This window comes from Heterostelium album (assembly GCF_000004825.1).
Source record: "Heterostelium album PN500 unplaced genomic scaffold PPL_contig20, whole genome shotgun sequence".
NCBI lineage: Eukaryota > Evosea > Eumycetozoa > Acytosteliales > Acytosteliaceae > Heterostelium > Heterostelium album.
In genome coordinates, this window is record NW_008805097.1 from 279,110 (window position 1) to 301,670 (window position 22,561).

The following is a 22,561-nucleotide window of genomic DNA, read 5'->3' on the forward strand; positions in this document are numbered from 1 at the left end:
AAAGTTTTTTGCGTTTTGGCAAAAAAAATATTTAAATATTTAAAAAATTTTATTTTTGAATTTTGTTTTTTTAAAAATTTTTGTTATGATGATCATATTATTGAAAAAGAAATAAAAGTTAAGGTTTGCTTTTTCATATTTCATTTCATTTCATTCAAAACATAACATAAACAGATAGATATAGATAATTAGAAAGTTAGATTTAGTTAGTTAGAATAGCTATAGAAATAATAGGTTGTTTGTTATTACTTTCAAAAGAGTCTTTATCATTATTATCTTGTTTTTTAGTTTTAGTTTTTTTTTATTTTTTATTTTTACACATTTTTGAAAAAAAAAGTTTAAAATTTGGATTTTATTGATTCAAAAATAAATTATTTATATAAATATATATTTAAACATTAGTAATATAGATATAGTTAGATTGGAAATATAGAGATCTAATTAGATTTGAATTCAAAGAAAAGAAAAATATTTGAAAAAGTAGAGATTAATAAACTTTTTTTGGTAGTTTAAAGGAAAATTTTTCAATCCTTGAAGATTAGTTTAGTTAGAGATGTCGAGTGGAGATGAACATGACGATCATTTAGATGATGAATACGATGATCAATTAGATGAGGAGGGAGACGATGACTATGAAGATGACGACGAAGACGAGGAGGAGGAGGAAGAAGAGGAACGTCCAAAGAAGAAAGGAAAGACAAGTTCTTCCAGTAGCAGCAGCAGCAAAGGCAGAGGATCGAGAAGCAGCAAAAAGAAGGACAAACGAAAGAGTGGAATGGAGTCGCTTTTCGAAGGTGAAGCGGAGGAAGGCGATGAAGACGAATACGAAGACGAGGAGTATGGCGATGAATATGAAGAGGCAGAGGAAGCGAGAAAACAGATGAAAGAGCGGTCGTCGATGAGCACCTATCGTGGTTCCATCGCCAAGTCGGACGACCAGATCGAGCGTGACTTGGAGGAGATCGCCATGGACTATGAGCGTCGTGAGACCGAGGACGTCTACGACGACGACAGCTACGCTGAGGAGGGATTGCCTCCCCAGAGTTACTGGCGTCTCAAGTGCAAGGTCGGCGAGGAGAAGTCGTTTGTGGCGTCGATGCTCCAGAAGTTCCTGAACAACGAGTCCGGTCCCGTAGCCGAACGAATCTTGATAAAGTCGGTGCTCGCACCCAATCATCTGCCGGGACACGTCTATATCGAGGCGGCACGTGAAATGCACGTCAAACAGGCGATCCGAGGAATGCCCTCGATTATTCATTCCGGCATGATGCTCATCCCGCTCAAAGACATGATTGAGATTCTCTCGACCAATCGCAAGTCCACCAATTTGCCTAATGGAACATGGGTGCGTTGCAAGCTTGGCAAGTACAAGGATGACATTGGACAGGTCACCGACTACAAGGGCGACACCGGTCGTTGCACCGTCAAGCTGATTCCGCGTATCGACATGGCCGGTCCGACTGCTTCCGCTGGCGCCAGCGGCAACTCTGGAGCGCCCGACGAGAAGAAGCGTAAGAAGATTCGTCCACCACAAGTGTTTTTCAATTACAACGACCTCTCAGCGAAAGGCTACGATATAGCAAAGAAGCAGGATTCCTCCTATTTGATGGGTGGCGAGAAATATTACAATGGATTCCTTCTCAAGGTGATGAGAGTGCGTAGTTTGATTACGGACGGTGTCGTTCCATCGCTCGAGGAGCTACAGAAATTCCAGAACCGTCCTGAAGTTGAAAACGACGGATATGGCGATGACAGCGAACAGCCATCCACCATGAACAGCATTCTCGACGCACAAATCATTCCCAAAGTGGCAGCTCGTCCCATTAATTTCAGTAAAGGTGATACCGTCAAAGTAATCGAAGGTGATCTAAAGAATCTTATGGGTATAGTTGATTCCGTCGATGATAAATCAGTTGCTGTATTACCATTACATGATTCTCTTTCAGTAAGTAGTTTTACTATAGTTAGTTAAACTAAATCAATATATTAATTAACATTTTCATTATTATTATTTTCAGGAAATTTTAATTTTCCATCCATCAGAGTTACAGAAATACTTTAAGATTGGTGATCATGTAAAGGTTATTTCAGGTAGATATGAAGGTGAAACTGGTTTGGTTTTGCGTGTCGAAGATATTGCTGCTGTGTTGTTGTCAGATTTGACAATCACTGAAATCAAGGTTAGACCACAGGATCTTCAAGAATGTACAGAGATTGCAACTGGAAAGTTAGAACTTGGAAATTATGAATTACATGATCTTGTACAAATTACGTATGTCTTTATTGTTTATATTGATTTCAAAAGATATGTTATATTAATTCATTTATTATTATCTTTATTTTTTTAATTTTGAAAAGTCCACAAAAAGTAGGAATTATTGTTAAAGTAGAAAGAGATTCATTCAAGATTTTAGATGAGAATTCAAATGTAACAACAGTTAAATTACAAGAGGTTGGAAATAAGAGAAGAACGAAATCCATTACCACTTTGGATACTCATCACAACACTCTCAATGCCAATGATGTGGTCGAGGTGATCGATGGTCAGTATCGTGGCAAACAGGGTGTCATTTTACATATTTCCAGAAACTTTTTGTTCCTAAAGAGCAAGGATGTTTTTGAGAATGGTGGTATCTTTGTGGTTCGTGCCAACTATTGTTCGTTACTCGGTGGCTCCAAGAATAAGACAATGCCATCGTTCCAGTCACCGTCTAACAGTGGTGGTGGTGGACAACGTGGAAGCTATGGAGATCGTGGTGGCGGTCGTGGTGGATATAACAATAATAATAGCGGAGGTGGCGGCGGTGGTGGAGGACGTGGAGGTGGCAGAGGTCGGGGTCGTGACGACAGTCCACTCCACAAGACTGTAACTATAAAGACTGGTTCCTGGAAGGGTTATGTTGGTATCGTGCGTGAGTGCACCGACACCATGGTACAAGTCGAACTCCAAACCAACTCCAGACGTATCAATGTACAAAGAAACAATATATTGCTGCCAGGCGAGCGTCTACACCAACAGACTCAATCGAACGACTGGGACAGCTCCTCGCAGATCTACTTGGCGAGTCGCACGCCAATGCGCGAGGAGAATCCGGCAATGACACCGATGAGAATAAACACACCCGCCCGAAACCAATCGTCCGATCCTTGGGGATCGCAAACTCCACATCGTGGTTCATCGATGTACGACGACGACAACCAGAATTCGACTCCAGCCGACTACTACGGAACGACACCGGGCACCAACTTTAGTTATTCCTCACCCTTTACACCCTCGAACGACTACTCACACCGCAATGAAAACTACACACCCATCAACCTACCGACACCATCTTTCGACACACCAACACCATCATATATCAGTTCGTACGAACAGCCGACCCCGACGGGCAACGACAACGTGCCACCCTCGCCATTCACACCGTATGCACCACAGACTCCGGCCACACCATCGACACCGTCGATCGACGAGCAAGACGACGACCTCGAAGGCACCCCATGGAAGGGAACCGAGATTGAAGTCACATTCAAGCCGGGCACCGAGCACAGCGGACAGACTGCAGTCGTCAAGGAGTGCAAAGACGGTATTGTCACTGTCGAGCTGGCCGACGGCAAATTCGTCAAGAACGTATCTCAAGAGATATTGGAGCTTGTTCAGCCAGCCAAGAAAGAACGTGTCGTCGTCATCAAAGGTCAATACATTGGTAGCACTGGTACACTCTTTGTAATTTCACCGGGTAGCACTATATCGGGTATCGTTAAAATGGATTCTAATTCAGATTTCAAAGTTTTCAAAATGGGTCATCTTGGAAAATCCGTTGTCCAATAAATTAAAAATATCAAATATTTTTTATTAGAAATTAATTGAATTTAAATGTATTCGAATGTATATTATTTCTCAAAAAATAACAATTAATTATTTCAAAGAATAGATAGATGCAGTCTTTTAGATTTGTCAAACTTTAGTTTTCAAAACTTTATTAAGATTCATGACTTTAGTTGTTTTTTTTTTAATTTGATCGGAAACATTTCGTAGGAATGGTTGCAACTTAGGTTCTTCATCTAAGTCAATAGAATTGATTCAATTCTTAAAATGATTTTTCTATATAATTTATAAATTAAATTAAATAAATAAATATCTTGAATATAAATAAACCAAAAATGAAAAATCTATTTGTTTCAAAATTTAAAATAATAATTGATCAAAAATCTACTTCTTTTTTTATTTTAATATAAAAGAAATCAACAAGTTTATTTTCCAATTTACATAAATAAATTAATATCTTTTTTTATTCTCTTCTATTTATTTTACACAATGAAAAATAGTGTGAACAAAATTGAATATTTCGTGTGTTTGTTTTTATCACTTGTGAACTTGAAACAAAAATACACAAAATCTATCTTTTACTAAATATTCTTATGTAGATTGTTATTTCATCTACATCTTATTGTTATAAATAAATGTATATTAGATATATTTTATTGTTTTAATAAACAACCAATAATGAATTGTTATCAACAAATTTTTATTAATTTCATAGTTTTATTTTTAGTATTTAGATGTTGTGATGCAACATTGGTACCTTTGGTAGATAGGATTGTAGGTCACCTAAAAGAAGCAGATGCTATAAAGATATGGGCAGAAGATGATCAGGGCAAACGAGCACAAAAATATGAACTATACAATCATATGTTAGAGTTGTACCTAGAGAGCAAAGAGAAAGAGATTAAATCGATCGTTGGTCCCTATGTCATTGGTGGCAGAATGGTTCTCTCCGGTAAAGAGTATACTCAAACGATTGCACGTGATTCAATGGCCACCGTTTTCATTGACATGCTAAGTAAAGTTAACTCTCTGGTCAACGGACAAAGCTTTAGACTATCAAATTTTAACTATACAACAACACTGGATCCACCATACGGAAAGCTGGAAAAAGAAATCAATATTCTAGGTTTTAAACATAAACCAACTAAATTTGCTAATCAATTACATTAATTAATTAAATTAAATAAAAAAAAATTTATATAATATTTAATGAGTCATCGATGATTTCCAATCGATGCAACGATTTTTTTTTTTAGATTATTTTGATTCACACACCACCCAACCACAAATTGCAATATATCTAATATTAAGATTTATCTGTATAATATATAGATAGATAGATAGATAGAATATATAAAGTTAGATAGTTATGGATGATCATCAAACACATCATGATGTAGATTCTTCAAATGTGCTTGAGGGTCTAGCAGCGGGTCATGAGGGACACGACCAGCTGCATATGGTGTTGTTTTTCGCCATTATGTTGACAACTATAGGTTCACAGATTGGTATTATCATTTGGAAGAGTCGATCTCCACAATCGTTCTTGTCGTACTCGTTGGCGATGGTCTGGTTGTTCCGTATCATCTGGTGTATCTACAGGCAATACTATATCAATATTGTGCTGTGGTGTCTGTTTACTCTGTTGGTCTACAAACTCTATAGAATGTCAACGACACAACCACTCGATAGAGACACACCGAAACTAGTGTACATGTGGTTCTTTGTAATCTATATAGTATCGTACTACGTCGCGTGGCTGGGAATCATCGGATTCTTCCTAAAGGCATACGCCATCGAAATCCCTATACTGACGTCAAACTTTGATTCATTCATTGTCTGTGGATTATATTATGGTGTACTCGGTAGAGATTTCGCAGAGATTTGTTCTATTCGTATTGCAAATTTATTAGGTGTAAGTATTTTATTAATTGTAAAAGATCAAGTTGAACTTGTTTTTCTTATTTATATTTATTCAATTTCGTATTATTCAATTCATTTAGATTGGTGGATCTAGATTACCAACAACAAAGTTATCAAATAATTATTGTGCAATTTGTACAGGAAGTTTAGATAATAGTAAACATAATTTCTCAATGGAGTCTACAGCATCCTATGGAGAGAGTATAGCTATCGAAAACAAAGAAAACAATAAACCACACATTCTAGATGGTGTTATGAATTTACTGTTTAGCAAAAAGAGTTGTAAATTGGCATGTGAACATAGTTTCCATTTATATTGTATAAGAGGATGGGCTTTAGTTGGAAAGAATAACGTTTGTCCAAATTGTAATGAAAAAGGTAATTATTATTATAACCTATATATCTATTTATAACAATTTATTAACAAATCAAAATCATTGATAATAATTTAGTTGATATTAAATCATTTTGTGATAATCCATGGGAAAAGAATTCTTTAATATGGGGTGTTCTATTGGATTCTACCAGATATCTAATTTCTTGGAATCCAGTTATATTTCTTGGTACCCAAGGTATCATTTATTTATTCGATAGATAGTAGATAGATAAAAATTTAATTAAACAATTTTATTTTGATGGATTTAAATATCTTATTTATACAACAATGCAGTTTATTTGTTTATTATCTAACTTTTTAATTTTACTTCTTTCAAAAGACTTTCTGAGTTAAAGCAGTTTATCTGGTCTGCATACTCTATATGATTGTCAATGTTTGAAGTGCTGAACAAAATGGTTTCATTCTCAGCAAGGAATCTGAGAAATGGATTGTCTTTTACGTTTCTGATGATCTCTATTTTGAATTGAAAGTCAAATTCGCTTTCCAATGTGGTGTATGGTTCGAACATTCGGTGATCAAAGAGATACTGGATGACATCTAAATGTGAATGTGCATTTTTGAACAGGGTAAAAATTGTCTTTGGATAGCAATTTCCACCTTTCGAATGTAGGTATTTAACGTTTTCCAGCTTGTTGGAATGGGCTGCATTGTAAATTGCGCTTTCTGTGAAACCTTCACTTCTATTCTCAAGTAACCATTTAATAAGCTCCAAATCTTTGGCGGCTCCACAGTCAATAGCAGAGGTTGTGCATCCTTCACTCCTATTGAAATGTAGCCATTTAACGATGTCTAAGTTGTTGGAATATGCTGCATTGTCCATACAACGAGTAGTACAACCTTCACTTCTATTCCCATGGAGCCATTTCAAAACTTGGAAATGACCATTTCGTGTACATTCATCCATGGCAGCGGTGGTGCAGGTTCCTATGCCATTCGAGTGTAAGAATTTGACCGTTTCAAGGTGGCCGGAGATTGCAGCTGAGTCGATATAAGGTATATTTACAGGAATTTGAACGTTTCCCATCGCCAATAACCATTGTACTATTTGAATATGACCACCTTTCGCTGCATTGCTTGTAATCGCTTCTAATGTTTCAGGTACGAGTTGAAGATGACCTTTCCTCACAACCGATTCAATGAAATCCAATCTGCCTTCTAGCGCAGCGCACTTGACTGTTTTCACATAGATATAGTCTGCACCATGCTCTGCCAAGTAATTAAAGTTTGCTAGCCACTCTATCATTTCAAGGTTCAAACCAATAGGGTTACTATAAAGTACATTCGGATATTCCAATATCGATTTGTTTTCGGTTTGTTCATCGATATACTTTACAAATGCAAATCTACCCAACGATATAGCAAGACACATATAAGTGTAACGATGATGTATGTGTACTTGGATCTCTTCAATGAAAAACTTAAAGAGTTCGAGATTATCGATTTTAATTGATGCTTCTGCTGCCAACGATGTCAAAGGATTGTTTCTAACATTTTGTTCTCTTACATTCCTACCAATGAAATGGTTATACCATTTCTTCTTACTCTGTTTCTTCAGATAAGCCTTTACCATTGGTATATAGTGGTTTCCTACCATCAAATGTGGTTGAGTCTGAATATCATTCCAATTATAGGTAACATTCTTTTTGAAAACATCTGAATGAATATATTTAACTTGTTTAAATATCAAATCTCTTAAAATTTTATTATTAAAAATACTATTAAATATCTTTTTATTTCATATTTATTTGTATATGTATTTTCAAATTAATATTTGATCAAATTTAAAACAAGTCAGTTGCTTATTCTAAAAAATTTCTTTTTTTCGGAATTATCAACACAATTATGTGAAACAAATTGTTTTTAGTCAAAATAGCAACTAATAAAGAAAGTGAACACAAATTCATAGTTTATCAATTGAAATAGTTAATCGAGATATATAATTTAAACAATTGGTTTTATTTATATTAATTAAGTTGTTATTAAACTAAACTATATTATGTTTTTTCTTTTCGATTTGAAAATATCGTATGTTGGTTTTGGAATTGGTGGAGATAACTCTAACTATTGCATATGCTATTAAGTTAAGAATTAGTCGGTTGTTTATTTTGAAGATTTTCATACCACTCTATGATATCATCTTTATTATTGGCTGTGGCATTTTCAATGAATTTTTCACTGAACCCTTCAGTCCTGTTTTGGTACAGCCAAATAACCATTTCCAAGCTAATCATTGCAGCATTATCAAGTGCATCGGTTGTACATCCTTCAGTTCGATTATTATGTAGCCATTTTACGATATCAAAGTGATTGTTGTAAACCGCTAGGTCCATAGCCATCTTAGAGCAGCCTTCTGTACGATTTTGATGGAACCACAAGAGAGTCTCCATATGACCATTGTATGCCGACATATCCATTGCAATTTTTCCGCATCTTTCACTTCTATTCTTATGGATCCACTTGATTACATCGAAATAGTTACCCAATGACGCCAAATTCATTGCTTGACTCGAACAACCTTCTGTACGATTTTCATGAAGCCAACGTAAAGTCGGCAGGTGACCTCCTGCAGCTGCACCATCCATAGCTTTCGTTGAACAGCGATTTCCATTCTCGTGTAATAACTGAACAATATCCAAGAATCCTCCTGATGAAGCAAAATCTATATATTTTATTACATCTCTTGGTATTTCAACATTTTCAGAGACCAAGTAGTGAAGCATATCAATATAACCATGTTTAGTTGCTTTCAAAATAATATTGTGAACCATCTCTTCATTGTCAAGTTTAATAAAGTCTCTTTCTACGAGTAGTTTGATTGCATCTAATTGACCTGTTTTAGCGGTACTCTTGATTACTTTCATAGTTTCTTTCATTTGTAAAAATATTGTTGTTGATATTCGACCTGTCGAGCAACCACGTAAACATCTCTAGATTCTTAACTTTTGCTGCTACAACCAACAGTTTATTATACTCGATTTTAGATGCAACTGATATCTTTGACTGCTCTATATACTTTAAACATTCGAATCTATTCAATGGTACTATTGATTGAATACATAGATCTGTACATTCAGAGCCGACTAAACAACTGATATCAAATAGATATTTAAAGATATCGAAATAGTCACATGACAGAGCAATACCTAATAGTTCGACTAACTCTGTTTTTTGTTTCTTTGATTCTAATGTCTTCCAACCACCACCAGTAATATTACCAGCCCATTCTATTTTATCTTTATCTTTGTTGATCTCTTTTCGATTTTCATAATGATTTCTTAATAAATCGATATAGTTGTTACCAACCATAAGAAAAGGTAGATCAAAACCTTACTCCAATTGAAACCTTCTAGTTTTAAATATACATGTATAGATTTAACATTATTAAATATTTCTTTTCTTAAAAATACATTATTAAACAATTTTAAATATAATAATTTATTCATTTCTTTATGTAATAATTAAAAAAGTAGTCTCTTTCAAAAAAAAAAAGAAGTGGTTGAAGATTCTTTGTGCCAAACTAACATAAATAAAAATTTTATTTATTTATTCATTTTATTTATATTTTTTAGACAAATTATAATAATATGTTATGATTTGAACTTTCTTGAAATAAAATAAGTTTAAAGGGAATCAAGATATCCCCTTTGACTGAATACCTGCATGATAAAAGATCTACTCGAATCGGATTGTTAACCTAATATAAGTAAATATTTTCATACCACTCATAGGCATCCTTGATTGCTTGGTGGTCTGATGTTCCTTCTGGTAGTTTATCTTGCAACCATAAAAAGATATCGAAATGAACGTTGGCAGAAGCATATATCAAGGCCATATGACTAAAGCCTTCTGTACGATTTTGATAGAGCCAATTCACATTATCGATATTCCCGTGGAATGCTGCCATATCCATTACTGTTTTTCCACATCCTTCGCTTCTATTCTCATGAATCCACTTAATAAAATCGAAATGGTTACTATTTGCGGCTAAATCCATTGCCTGATCAGAACATCCTTCGGTGCGATTTTCATGAAGCCAACGTAAAAGCATCAGGTGACCTCCTGCAGCTGCGCCATCCATTGCATTCTTTGAACATCGATTTCCATTCTCGTGTAATAGCTGAACAATATCCAAGAATCCTCCTGATGAAGCAAAATCTATATATTCTACATGAAATCTTGAGATTTTTACATTTTTAGATATCAAAAAGTGTAGAATATCAATATGACCATGTTTAGTTGCTTTCAAAATAATATTGTGAACCATATCTCCATTGTCAAGTTTCATAAAGCCGCTTTCAATCAGTAATTGGATTGCATCTAATTGACCTGTTTTAGCAATATTCTTTACTACTTTCTTAGTATCTTCAAATCCTAAATCTTTTTTGTTAGACCTGACAAGCACCCACTTAAACATATCTAGATTCTTTACTTTTGAAAATATTATTAAACAATTTTAAAAATAAATTCTTATCCATTTATTTCTACTAAACTATATCTTTTGTTTTCACACAAATCCATATTTATATTAAGTCTTTCTACCTTTTTTCTATCTTATAAATTTAAGTTGGATTGAATCAAAAGGCATGCAACAGAACTTTGTGAAACAATTTTTTAAACTTAAATAATCAATTTTTAGGGAACTAAAAACTCTGACAAAAGAAGATATTTATATAAATCAGTATATGAAGCTTTATTTTGAATGACAGAGAAATTATAAAAAAAAACTTTAATAATCAATTTTTAGGAATTAAAAACTCTAACAAAAGAAGATATTTTGTCTGCACTGATGTTTGAAAAAATAAAAAAATGAGAAAAAAACCACCTTTTTTTCAACGTGTTTTTGTTTGGAGAAAGCCAAACAAATATGATCATCAGAGATACAATAAATTAAATATGTTGTATATTTACTATTTATATTCATTTTCGTATTTTTATGTCTTTTAAACAAATACATAAATGGGATTATTATATACTAAAATTGTTGAACTATACCAGCCAAAGCATAATATCCTCATGTTAGGTTTAGACGGTGCAGGAAAGGTATATATCTATCTAGTAATTTTATAATTAAAAGTATTTATTAATATTATTTTATTTCAAAACAAAGACTACTATAGTATTTAATATAGAAATCCTTGGAGAAGTTAATATACTTTTTACGACTTGTGTTGAAACAGTTGAGTATAAGAATCTAAGTTTTACATCTTGGGATATTGGTGGACAAAAAAAGGTTTGTGACTTATGGAGACACTATTTCTATAATACCAGTGCTGTTGTTTTCGTTCTGGATGCAACCGATCATGAGCGAATCAATGATGTACAAGAAGCTATTTCAAGTTTAATCAGTGAAGAATCATTGATGGGAGTCAGTCTATTGATTCTACTTAACAAACAAGATAAACCAAATGCTATGAACCCTGAACAACTAATAGAAACATTGAACCTAAACGATATAAAAGATAGAAAGTGGTATGTTCAACCAACCACCGCTATAACAGGCGCTGGTATTTTTGAAGGTTTAGAATGGTTATCTAATAATTTAAAGAACTAAATAATATTATATCTTAAATAAAATTAGATTCTTTGTACATATCTTTTTATATTATTGTTAAGTTTAATTTTTCAATTATTTCTTGAAATTAATATTTCACAAAACCTTAAAAATTTTTTTTTTAAAGATTATTAAATTTATTAGTTGAAATAATAGATAATATATGGAAATTGTTTATTGTAGATTAAATGTTTTGATTCAGAAACAATTATGGTTTATCTTTGGAATGAAAAGACTTTGAAGTTGAAATACAGACTTTCATTGGGTTTAGTTTCTCATGCATGGTTCAACTTGATTAGAACTGTTTTTACTAATTTTGATTGCACTAACATATCTCATTGGACAAAAGGAGTTCCCAAATGTTCTAGATATCCTGTTAGAATAGATTTATTGTCTCTGGGGAGTATTTCTAAAAATGAATTCTGGCTGAATATAACTGAAATACTATTGAACCATCCAAACATCTACATCTACTTGAAAATCATTGGAATTTGCAATACGTTAGAATAATAAATAATAGTAGAGAGTACAATGAAGATGAAGGATTGACACAACACCAATATCAAGAGAATCAAACTTCCATCAGTTCGTAATGATACTGTAGATCTCTTCTATCAATGTAATCATCTCTTTGAATTCAAAATAGATATTGGAGGCAACAATACGAGCACAACAACAAACTAACTTGTCTTTCCCTAGAATACCTATATCAAACCTACTCAAATCTTAATTTATCATTTTCTTCTGACTTACCATACAAAGATTATAATATAACATTGTTTTATTTTTAAAATAGACAATCTGTTAAAAAATTAATTTTGAACAATATAATATTAAAATAAATCAAACATTTTTTTTATTGTTTCTTTTTTTTTTTTGATATTGTTTTAAAATTTTACATGAAGTATTAAAATAACCTTGACTGAATTTAATAAATTTACTTATTCTTATATCATGATTAGGGAATAGATCGGTTCTGTTGTCGAGTAAATATATTAGGAATCCATCATCCTTTTCCTTTGATATTACGTGTTGGAAGATGAACTTTGGATCACATTCTGTAATTTTATTGTGATAAATATATCTGATGAGTTCCAATGATTCCTTAATACGGTCCCAAGAAATGAATAGTTGAAAGTCTGTTGATGTGCATTTCGCTGATTTATTTTCGTGCAAAAATTGTACAATTTCGAAATTATTATTGAGAATTGCATTGTAGATTGCCATCTTTGAACAACCTTCAGTTCTATTTTCATGAAGCCATTTAACAATCTCTATTTTTGAACGAGAAGCATTGTCCATACACCGAGTTGTACAACCTTCACTTCTATTTTCATGCAACCATTTTAAAACATTAAGAGATTTACAACTATCCATAGCGTTTGTCGAGCAACCTTCACTACGATTTTCATGGAGCCAAATCACAACATCTAAGTGACCGTTTCCCGCAGCTTGATCCATAGCTTTGACAGTACAGCTCATTTCACTTCTATTGTCGTGAAGATAACGCAAAATATCCAGGTGACCTCCTGCTGCAGCAGCATCCATTGCGTCGGTGTTACCCAATCTAATGTTCTGACTTTCCAGTAGTTTCAATATTTCCAAATCACCATGGGCGCATGCAAGATTAATATACTGTGATTCTTCATTCGGGATATCAATAGGATGTAAATCAATCTTTTCACTGATTAACCATTTTAGTAAATCTATCTGACCACCTTTTAATGCACCGGTAACAATAAACTTGATGATCCATTTGTCAGTCAAGAAAAAGTGACCTCTTTCCATCAATAGTTGCAACATATCGATTCTACCCAATTGAGAAACTCTAACCAGTGACCTCCACAGTGTGTTATGAAAAGCTAGCACTTCATTTTTTACTTCATCTCTCTTGTCTTGAGCTTCATACTTTTCCAGTACCCATGCAAATAACTCCATATTCGAAGCATCGGCTGAGTAGCACATAACATTGTTATAATCGATAGTATAGTCATCAACAATGTTACTAAGATATTTGACCTCGTCTATTCTACCATACTCTACGGCCGTCTGCATAATAGTATTGTTATGCTTCACATCCATACTTGTCTTTTCAAACAAATACTTAAACATTTCAAAGTTACCAACTTTTAATGATAATTCAATATATGATGCAAAAAAATATTTATCCGATGCCAACGATGCTTTTACTTTATGTTTAGGTATAAATATACTCTGATACCATTTAGAATTGTTTTTCTTCTTCATTTCATCCATTTCAAAGTGATCTTTAAATAACTGAAAATAATTATTACCGATCATCAATGAAGGTCTACCTAAAACATCACTCCATTTATGAAAATGTACATAACCCTTAACATCCTTATGAATCCACCTGATTAACTTGAATATCTTATTTCTTAATATTATATTATTAAATATATTTAAAAATAATATCTTTTCCATTTACTTATAATCATAATCAAAAAATAACAATATTATAAATATATAAAAAGTTTCTTTGGTTAATCATCAAAAAATCAGATATTTTTTGGTAAAAAGCAAAATTCTATTTTCTTTCTTATTTTATTTACATCTAATTTAAAATTTGAAATCAATATCTTTTTAAATCTCAATGATGGTATGATTCAACCAATCTAGACCTTGGTCAATACCTGTGTTTTCTATAGCGATAGAAGGTTGGACGAACCATTCGAAATGTGTAAATCGTTTGAGGTTCAGTTGTTCTACTATATATGATTCGGTCATAGCATTGGGTAAGTCTAGTTTATTTAGAAAAAACAATATTGGGTTTCTAGTCAAGTCTTTTGTGTTTGTTAATATACAGAGTTGCTCTTTAATCGTTGGTAGGTTGTAATGATCGGTTGGTGATCCTTTTGCTCAATATCGTTTCAAAAAAGGTTTCAAGAATGGACCATACAAATCTATTTCAAATGCATACACTATGTTTGGTAATGAACCTTCTAGCTTTTTAGATTCTATACATCTTCTAATTACAGATTTACCTGATTCTCACAAGCCACAAACTAAAACATGATAACCGTAATTAGGATAAAAATGATCTATAACACTTGTATATAAAACACCCATAAACTTTAAAGAAGTAATATAATTATGATTCAGAATATATTTATAAAAAGTATTCTTTTTGTTTTTTGTTTAAAGCTAGTTAATAAAAAAAAATCTATTTTATTAGTGCCAACCACTTTAGCCTGCGCATTAATTTTTAAAAAAAATTTTCAAAAATTGCGAATTTGGGGGGTTAATTTAATGTATGGAAAATCGCTCTGGAAAAGAATGATTTGTAACTTTGGAAGAATGGACAATTGTGAACTAATGGATTATGCATCTATTCTCGACAATTTGGAAATGATGAAAATTCTATATCGATATGGTTAAAGGATGTGTGAAAATGCAATGACTCATAATTGTATTTTTTTAAAACAATTTGATAAAAAAAATTTGTATGAAATTGGACAAAGTTTCATAAACTTGGTTTACAATTAATGAGATTATTTAGTAAATAATGTAAAAAGATAAATATTTATATATATTTAATTGTGTTCTAAATTTATATTCAAACATGTCAAGAGTATAAATAATGTGATTTGTAAGAGTGGTGTTAGATTTAGATGAACTAATTTAATAAAGCTTCCTTGTGCAATGGCTGGTAACCTCTATTTAAATGAACTTAAACAGTATTATGCCGATCATTCAAAATATCCTCATTTGGATGAAAAATTCATTAGCGATATTTGAGGCATTGAAATATTTGGTCGCGTTGGTCAAGCCGTTATCAAGAACGAAATATATCACTGCTAATTTCGATGGTATCTTATGTGTAGTGCTGCATAGTATGGTAGTTTGGAAATCGTTAAATATATATGTAGAGATTTTGAAAAGAAGCGGTTGAACTACTATCAAGCATTAATCAAAGCACCATTCTCTGGGGATATCGAGATCGTAAAGTACTTGAATGAACAGCTGGATGCTTGTGATCAATCAAAGATATGTAGAGACTATGATTACGAAACAGGTGTATTTTTCGATAGTGCAGCCAAGATGGGGCGGAACTACTTGATTGAATTGCTAACGGATAGCATATCAGATGTAATATGTATTACGGTGCTATTCAATATCTGATTGATAACGATGAAACGATACCTACAACTCCACAAACGAATTATGGTACTTTGTTTGACTATTCAATCTATTGCAATCAATTGGAAATCACTACCAACGCAATCTCAGAGAATCACAGAGGACCGCAAATGATTATGCTGTATCACATGGGAAATCATTATTCCATAGACAAATTCTAAACTCGAGTTGATGTCGTAGCAGAAAGAGGAATTTGTATAAACAAATTGAAAGAATTATATTTTATCAACAGAAACGGTGAATTTATTAATTGATTCAAATTTTTTCTACAGTTTAGTTTTCTAATTAATTTTATAATAATAATAACTCTCTACAATTTTTTTTAAATGTTTTTTTACTATATTAATTTATTTTGTCTTTTGTTGTTGTTCTTCTCATCAGCACTATTATTAATGTTGTTGATATTGCTTCTATTAATATAGTAGTTGTTGTTGTTATTGTTCTGTCTGGTAGTGGTGGTGGTGGTTGTTTTCTTAGATCATGCTCCAAATTCCATATCTGAATAAACGGTATCTATATATTCTTCTTTATCGATATTATTGTTGTTGTTGATAATAATATTTAATAATTCTTCTTATTCCATTTCTGAATACTCATCCTCACTATTACTATTTCTGTTGGGATTAATGATTCTATTTTTTTTTTTTATTTCTTTTATTACTCTTTCTTTTATTATTACTATTATTATTATTGTCGTTGTTCTTGGTGTTGTTGTTGCTAATATAATTATGAGAGAAATTGAATAATTAATTAATTCTTATAAGAGTTAGTAAAAAGAAAAATATGAGAAATAAAAGATTTTATAGAATTAAGTAAAATATAATTTATTTTAAGATTTTAAAACATCATTGTTTCTAAAAATTTGGCAAGGATGATTAAAAAATTGTCTAAGTTTAACCAAATCTACATCATTTTCAATGTATGGTATAATAAATAACCTATTGTTATAATTAAAAATAAAAATTAATAAAATAGAATTTAAAAAGAATTTTAAACTTACTTATTTCTTTTTCTGGTGATTTCGAATCGAAACCTATGTCCACCGATATAACAAAATCAATTATTAAAAAACAAATAATTATGGATCCTTGAAAAAAAAAATGAAATTTTCTTTGAATATATATAGTATAATACAATCGATTATGAGATGATCTCAAATTTTGTAAAGTCATAATCGATTGTATTAAACTTTATATATTCAATGAAAATTTCATTTTTGTTTTCTATATTTTTTAAGTTATTTTTATTTAAGAAATCGTCTATTATCTCTGGTGTACTATTAAATTTGATTAGTTGGTTGGTTGTTATATTAAAATTTATTAAATATAGAATCATAATGTTGTGAAAATATAAAACTCAAAGGTTTTGGAAATCTCTGAGTGTAGATAATAGTTGTTTATCTGTAGTATCAATATTTAATAAAGTTGAACATATTTAAAAAGATAATGTTTTTTAAATTATAATAGAAATAAAATGATTTGTGATTTGTTCTTTAAAGAACCACCACAAAATATTTGCAAATTTGAAAAAAGTGGGTGTGATATTGAATAAATAGACATCACAAAAAAAGATAAGGTGGGCTATTTTCATTGTGTTTGCAAATGTTTTAAAGTTCTTAAAAACAAAGGTGGATTAAGAAGAGATTTCTATCAATTGTTTTCCTCATTATTTATTTAATATTCTTACACCCGGTTAGAGATAGCGAAAATAGTCTTCTTCAAACGCCATAAATTATTTTGAAGCCTTTAAAAAACATAAAATTGGGTGTAGTGGTTAGCAAATGATATTTGTTAAGTATTTTTTTATAAATATTTTATTGAATTAAAAAAAGATCATTAATCCAGGTGCTGATAAAAATATTGTCAATGAAATGTTTTATTTACAATATTGTTTAAAAAACATTATCTAAAAACATGACATCAAAGAATTGTTAACAATAAAAAGTAAAATATTTATCAAAATATACTTTTGAGTTATCTAAAAATCTATTAATTTTTTTGTTCTGGTGTATTTAATCTTTGAATCATATTAATTTAAAGAAATTAAATAATATTTACATTATCTACAAATATTTTTTTACACTTCATTTTTTAAACATCTTTGATTTATTATAATATAATTTTTTTTTTTTAATTTATTTATGCTTATTCTTTTTTATTTAATCTCAAATATCGACTTTTAGAAAATGATTCGGACACCAATTCAGAATCTAAACCACCACCAAAAACAACACCACCACCACCAACCACTTGAGGAACATGATATCACTCACTTTTTGTTGGTCAAAATGAAGAACTTTCAAAAAGACCTTCTCGTTGTTATAGCTAATCTTTGTGTTTTTCATAAACATTTAGATAAATCATCATTCAACTTCATACCATTCAATAATAGAATCACCTTCAACATCCACCAACTATAATGATATTGTGATTTTTGTCAATGGTTTCAAACATATTTTTTTAATAAGTATAAATAAGAACACCTATTCAACATAATAATAATCTTCCTCCACTATTCAATCAAAATAAAAACAACAGAACTAAATCTATGACTCATGTTGATTGGTTTACATTTTTACATTTTTATTGATCATCATTAATAATATGAGATTAAATTTGATTATTTTATCTTATCCTTGAATGATTTGATTGTAATTTTCGAATTTTTAAATGATTTTGAACATTTAATAAGGTCATCATAGCTGATTTCAGTTTTAAAGAGTTGATGACGGTGTTCGAGTAGAAATATCAAGATTTCATTGTTTTCGATGTTTTCTTCAATCGACGTGATAAGTGTACTAATTGTAAATAGCTTTTGATTACTTTTATCTGGTATATTGGTGAACAAATACTCTGCAATATCTAGATGACCTGCTTTCAACGCATACTCTATTGCATTCGATGTACAACCTTCTGTTCGATTCTCGTGAAGCCATTGTACAACCGATAAGCTAACCCACGATGCTTTATCGATGGCAGTAGTTGAGCTTCCTTCATTCCTATGTTCGTTTATCCACTGCAAAACATGTAAGAATCCTTGTTCGGCTGCAACGTTCAGCGCGAACTTTGAGGTGACATTGGTCGATAGATTTTCATAGACCCATTGAACAAGCTCTAGATTTCCTGACTGTACCGATTTATAAAGTAAATATCTACTGGATACTCCGTAGTTATGATGGTGTAGATATTTGACCATCGCCAGATGACCGCTCAGTGCAGCAGTATCAATATAGTTCACCATTGGATTGAATGACAATGATCCTTGTAATAACCATTCTACCATTTCGACATTTCCACCTTGTACTGCACTCTGTAGAATACAATGGTCAGCTTCATTGGCGAGAGGAATCAGTGTTTTATTCATCAGATATTGTAACATGTCGAGTCTACCAACTTCAGCTGCACTTCTCATTGCTATCTTGATACACTCGACTATCAAATGAATGATATCCGCTAGCTTGTTCTCTGCAATCCATACCAATAGCTCAAAGTTTAAACCAAGTGGTGCCAGCCCAATCATTGAACGGTATGTATATTTATTGATACCAAGACCCAGTGAATCTAAGTATTTAACGATTTCCAACCTTCCATTGCGAACTGCCATCACCATGAATTGTCTCATGTATTCTTCAACTTTGATAGAGTATTTCTTTATAAAGTATTTCAATGTTTCTAAATGACCATACTTTATTGATACCAACATAACTCTACAGACATGACCATTTAATGTGCCACTTCCAAACAGATGTTCATACCACTTGTTCTTCTTTGAAGCTATCTCTTTAAAGTATTTTTTGAGTAAATGAAAATAATTATATGCAGCTAAATAGCTTGGTTTATTTTTAATAACATTCCATTTATAGCTATTATATTTCAATATATCTCTATTGATATATTTAACTTTTTTAAATATCTCTTTTCTTAATACTAAATTATTAAATATACAAATAAACAGAGTTTTATTCATCTTTTAATTATTATTTGTGAAGATGAAATTGATCAATTTTAAAATATAAAACAATCATTTTTAATTTTATCTTTACAAAAAGTTCAAATTATCACACACCAGGTATTTATCTGATCACCAAAATTGGTTTTTTTTGATCAATTTTACAAAAACAAAATTCATAGAAAAATATTGACTCTTTTTTGACGACCATTAGATTTAAAAGTAATAAATGAAATATAGAAATAGTGAAAGATTTAAAGAAAATAAGGCTGAGAATAGGAAAAGCATAATGTTTTCTTTGATTGTTCTATAGTATACAAGAAAAATAGATTTTAATCTATTTGAATGATTTAATTATAGCAATTGAATTATTATAAAATTTAGAATATTCAAGTAATTGTTTCAAGTTGACTTCTGTTGTGATAAGTTGATGACGATGTTCAAGTAGAAAAATCAATGTTTCATTGTTTTCAATGTTTTCTTCAATCAACTTGCTAAGTGTACCCGTTGTAAATAGTTGCCTATTACACTTTTCTGGTATATTGATGAACAACCACTCCATTATATCTGCATGACGTGCTGCTAAAGCATTTTCCATTGCTCTTGGTGTGCATTTTGCTGATTGATTTTCAAATAACCATTTGACAACCGTTAAACTAACAGATGATGCTTTATCGATTGCAAGCGTTGAGCAACCTTCACTCCTATTTTCATACAACCATTGTACAACGTGTAGATCTGCATTGGCGGCTGCTTTGTCTATAGCATCGCAGGTTGTTATTTCGTTTGTTCGATTTTCATGAATCCATTGAAGAAGCTCTAAATTGTCTGATCTCGCTGCAATATCAAGTAGATGACCTCTTGATCTTCCATATTTATGTTGATGAAGATATTTAACGAGATCAAGATGACTCTTGGCTGCAGCTGTATCAATATAATACTCTGATTCTCGAAATGAAAATCCTTGCTCTAACAACCATTTTACCATTTTGACATTTCCACTAGACACTGCATTCTCAAGAAACAAATGATCTTTTGTATCCAACCGAGTCTTGGTATTGTTCACCAAGTACTGTAACATGTCAAGTCTACCGACTACCGTTGCATTTCTCATTGATATGTATATATATTTGTTTATCGATCCGTTAGCAATGAGTCGAGCCAACTTATTCTCTACAAGCCACACCAATAGATCAAAGTTTAAACCTAGTGGTGCATATCCAAGCATAAAGGTATGTGTAAAAGTCGGCTTCGTGAGAGAAACCAAATACTTGACAATTTCAAATCTACCATGACAAACAGCCTTTACCAAGTAATGAACCATAAAATCGTTAAATGATTTCTGTTTCTTTATAAAGTATTTCACTGTATGTAAATGACCGTACTTTATTAATACCAACAAAACGCTGGAAATAAAAGAATCTAAATCTGCACTACCAACGATACGTTCATACCATGTCATCTTTGAAGTCATCTTTTTGTATCTTTCTTTTAATAGATCAAAATAATCATATGCAGCTAAATAGCTTGGTTTATTTTTAATAACATTCCATTTATAACTATTATATTTCAATATATCTCTATTGATATATCTAACTTTTTTGAATATCTCTTTTCTTAGTATAGAGTTATTAAATATAAATATAAATAGTGTTTTATCCATCTTTTTAAATTATTTGTAGATTGTTGAGCAAGAAAAATAAATTATTGAATAGTTTTGTAATATATGATTTAATGTCACACATCTGATGTTTTTAAACGTGTTTTTGTTAATGTTGAAATCTTATTTTAAAGATCTTTACATTTTTTGGAAGTTGATTATCAAAAAAAAAAGTTTAAAAAGTTTTTAAATAAAATTGAAAAATGTATATATACATTTTATTTATTCTTATAATTGTTATTTTTATTGTTTGTTGTGTTAGTAGTTCTATTATTTTTTAAGTAATACAATCATTTTTATATTATTAAAATATATAATATGTAGAGTTTATAAGTAGAATAACAGAATGTAGAGAGAGAGATTCTGTTTAGCAGATCTAATGTCCTGGAGAAAGTGAAGGGTACCGAATTTTCAAGGAATCATGATGATTGTCATTCGAACTCCACCATTTCAACAGTTTACCGATATTTGTCGAGCACCCTACAACCTACTTGCACAACATCGATTTCACATAATAGTATCCTATGATGAATTTTAATATCCATAGATATGATGCATTTGAAGAGTATTTTGTAAGTTAGATTATAGTGTAATACAGATCACTAAATACATAAATATTTGCAAAATTGAAAAAAAGTGGGTGTGGTATTGAATAAATAGACATCACAAAAAATGATATGGTGGGCTATTTTCGTTGTGTTTGCAAAATTTTTAAAGTTCTTAAAAACAAAAGTGGATTAAGAAGAGATTTTCTATCAATTCCTCACTATTTATTAAATATTCCCACACCCAGTTACAGATAGCGAAAACAGTCTTCTTCAAACGCCATAAATTATTTTGAGGCTTCAAAAAACATAAAAAAAATGGGTGTAGTGGTTAGCAAATGACATTTGTTAAAGTATTTTTTTTGAATACAATATAGAAATTGATATCAAAATGAAAAATTTGATCGACAAACATTTTTTTAAACTTCATTTATTAACATCATTAATTTATTATAATATTGTATTTGTTTTTTTATTTTATTTGTGTATATTCTTTTCATATGATATCACAGCTATAGATTCCTTACTACATTTTACAAAATTTGTTAAA

The 22,561-nt window shown here is 31.2% G+C and overlaps 12 protein-coding genes across 12 annotated transcripts; 6 read left to right on the top strand and 6 right to left on the bottom strand.

Annotated features, from left to right (window-relative positions):
• Nucleotides 1-553: 553 nt before the first annotated feature.
• PPL_11063 (uncharacterized protein) lies at nt 554-1,296 on the top strand (the record flags this gene model as incomplete). The annotated part of the gene is made up of 2 exons (XM_020581822.1): nt 554-837; nt 1,287-1,296. The coding sequence occupies 2 exons, from the start codon at nt 554-556 to the stop codon at nt 1,294-1,296; spliced, it is 294 nt and encodes a 97-aa protein (XP_020427692.1).
• Nucleotides 1,297-1,447: 151 nt separating this feature from the next.
• Nucleotides 1,448-3,829, top strand: spt5 (transcription initiation factor Spt5; the record flags this gene model as incomplete). The annotated part of the gene is made up of 4 exons (XM_020581823.1): nt 1,448-1,945; nt 2,019-2,272; nt 2,359-3,183; nt 3,364-3,829. The coding sequence occupies 4 exons, from the start codon at nt 1,448-1,450 to the stop codon at nt 3,827-3,829; spliced, it is 2,043 nt and encodes a 680-aa protein (XP_020427693.1).
• A 486-nt stretch (nt 3,830-4,315) lies between these two features.
• Nucleotides 4,316-4,996, top strand: PPL_11065 (uncharacterized protein; the record flags this gene model as incomplete). The annotated part of the gene is made up of 2 exons (XM_020581824.1): nt 4,316-4,352; nt 4,554-4,996. The coding sequence occupies 2 exons, from the start codon at nt 4,316-4,318 to the stop codon at nt 4,994-4,996; spliced, it is 480 nt and encodes a 159-aa protein (XP_020427694.1).
• A 199-nt stretch (nt 4,997-5,195) lies between these two features.
• Nucleotides 5,196-6,347, top strand: PPL_11066 (uncharacterized protein; the record flags this gene model as incomplete). Its single annotated transcript, XM_020581825.1, has 5 exons — nt 5,196-5,222; nt 5,323-5,418; nt 5,613-5,741; nt 5,830-6,127; nt 6,202-6,347. The coding sequence occupies 5 exons, from the start codon at nt 5,196-5,198 to the stop codon at nt 6,345-6,347; spliced, it is 696 nt and encodes a 231-aa protein (XP_020427695.1).
• An 88-nt stretch (nt 6,348-6,435) lies between these two features.
• On the bottom strand, nt 6,436-7,716 carry PPL_11067 (uncharacterized protein; the record flags this gene model as incomplete). Its single annotated transcript, XM_020581826.1, has 1 exon — nt 6,436-7,716. One exon carries the CDS (start codon nt 7,714-7,716, stop codon nt 6,436-6,438), a length of 1,281 nt encoding a protein of 426 aa, XP_020427696.1.
• Nucleotides 7,717-8,227: 511 nt separating this feature from the next.
• PPL_11068 (ankyrin repeat domain-containing protein) lies at nt 8,228-9,452 on the bottom strand (the record flags this gene model as incomplete). Its single annotated transcript, XM_020581827.1, has 2 exons — nt 8,228-9,012; nt 9,290-9,452. 2 exons carry the CDS (start codon nt 9,450-9,452, stop codon nt 8,228-8,230), a joined length of 948 nt encoding a protein of 315 aa, XP_020427697.1.
• Nucleotides 9,453-9,840: 388 nt separating this feature from the next.
• Nucleotides 9,841-10,621, bottom strand: PPL_11069 (uncharacterized protein; the record flags this gene model as incomplete). The annotated part of the gene is made up of 2 exons (XM_020581828.1): nt 9,841-10,493; nt 10,576-10,621. 2 exons carry the CDS (start codon nt 10,619-10,621, stop codon nt 9,841-9,843), a joined length of 699 nt encoding a protein of 232 aa, XP_020427698.1.
• Nucleotides 10,622-11,102: 481 nt separating this feature from the next.
• Nucleotides 11,103-11,832, top strand: PPL_11070 (ADP-ribosylation factor family protein; the record flags this gene model as incomplete). The annotated part of the gene is made up of 3 exons (XM_020581829.1): nt 11,103-11,186; nt 11,221-11,650; nt 11,825-11,832. The coding sequence occupies 3 exons, from the start codon at nt 11,103-11,105 to the stop codon at nt 11,830-11,832; spliced, it is 522 nt and encodes a 173-aa protein (XP_020427699.1).
• A 652-nt stretch (nt 11,833-12,484) lies between these two features.
• On the bottom strand, nt 12,485-14,142 carry PPL_11071 (ankyrin repeat domain-containing protein; the record flags this gene model as incomplete). Its single annotated transcript, XM_020581830.1, has 2 exons — nt 12,485-12,498; nt 12,597-14,142. The coding sequence occupies 2 exons, from the start codon at nt 14,140-14,142 to the stop codon at nt 12,485-12,487; spliced, it is 1,560 nt and encodes a 519-aa protein (XP_020427700.1).
• A 1,240-nt stretch (nt 14,143-15,382) lies between these two features.
• On the top strand, nt 15,383-17,767 carry PPL_11072 (uncharacterized protein; the record flags this gene model as incomplete). The annotated part of the gene is made up of 5 exons (XM_020581831.1): nt 15,383-15,551; nt 15,590-15,807; nt 16,985-17,020; nt 17,111-17,161; nt 17,690-17,767. The coding sequence occupies 5 exons, from the start codon at nt 15,383-15,385 to the stop codon at nt 17,765-17,767; spliced, it is 552 nt and encodes a 183-aa protein (XP_020427701.1).
• Nucleotides 17,768-18,477: 710 nt separating this feature from the next.
• On the bottom strand, nt 18,478-20,017 carry PPL_11073 (uncharacterized protein; the record flags this gene model as incomplete). Its single annotated transcript, XM_020581832.1, has 2 exons — nt 18,478-19,784; nt 19,972-20,017. The coding sequence occupies 2 exons, from the start codon at nt 20,015-20,017 to the stop codon at nt 18,478-18,480; spliced, it is 1,353 nt and encodes a 450-aa protein (XP_020427702.1).
• Nucleotides 20,018-20,143: 126 nt separating this feature from the next.
• Nucleotides 20,144-21,469, bottom strand: PPL_11074 (uncharacterized protein; the record flags this gene model as incomplete). Its single annotated transcript, XM_020581833.1, has 1 exon — nt 20,144-21,469. The coding sequence occupies one exon, from the start codon at nt 21,467-21,469 to the stop codon at nt 20,144-20,146; it is 1,326 nt and encodes a 441-aa protein (XP_020427703.1).
• Between the last annotated feature and the right edge of the window lie 1,092 nt (nt 21,470-22,561).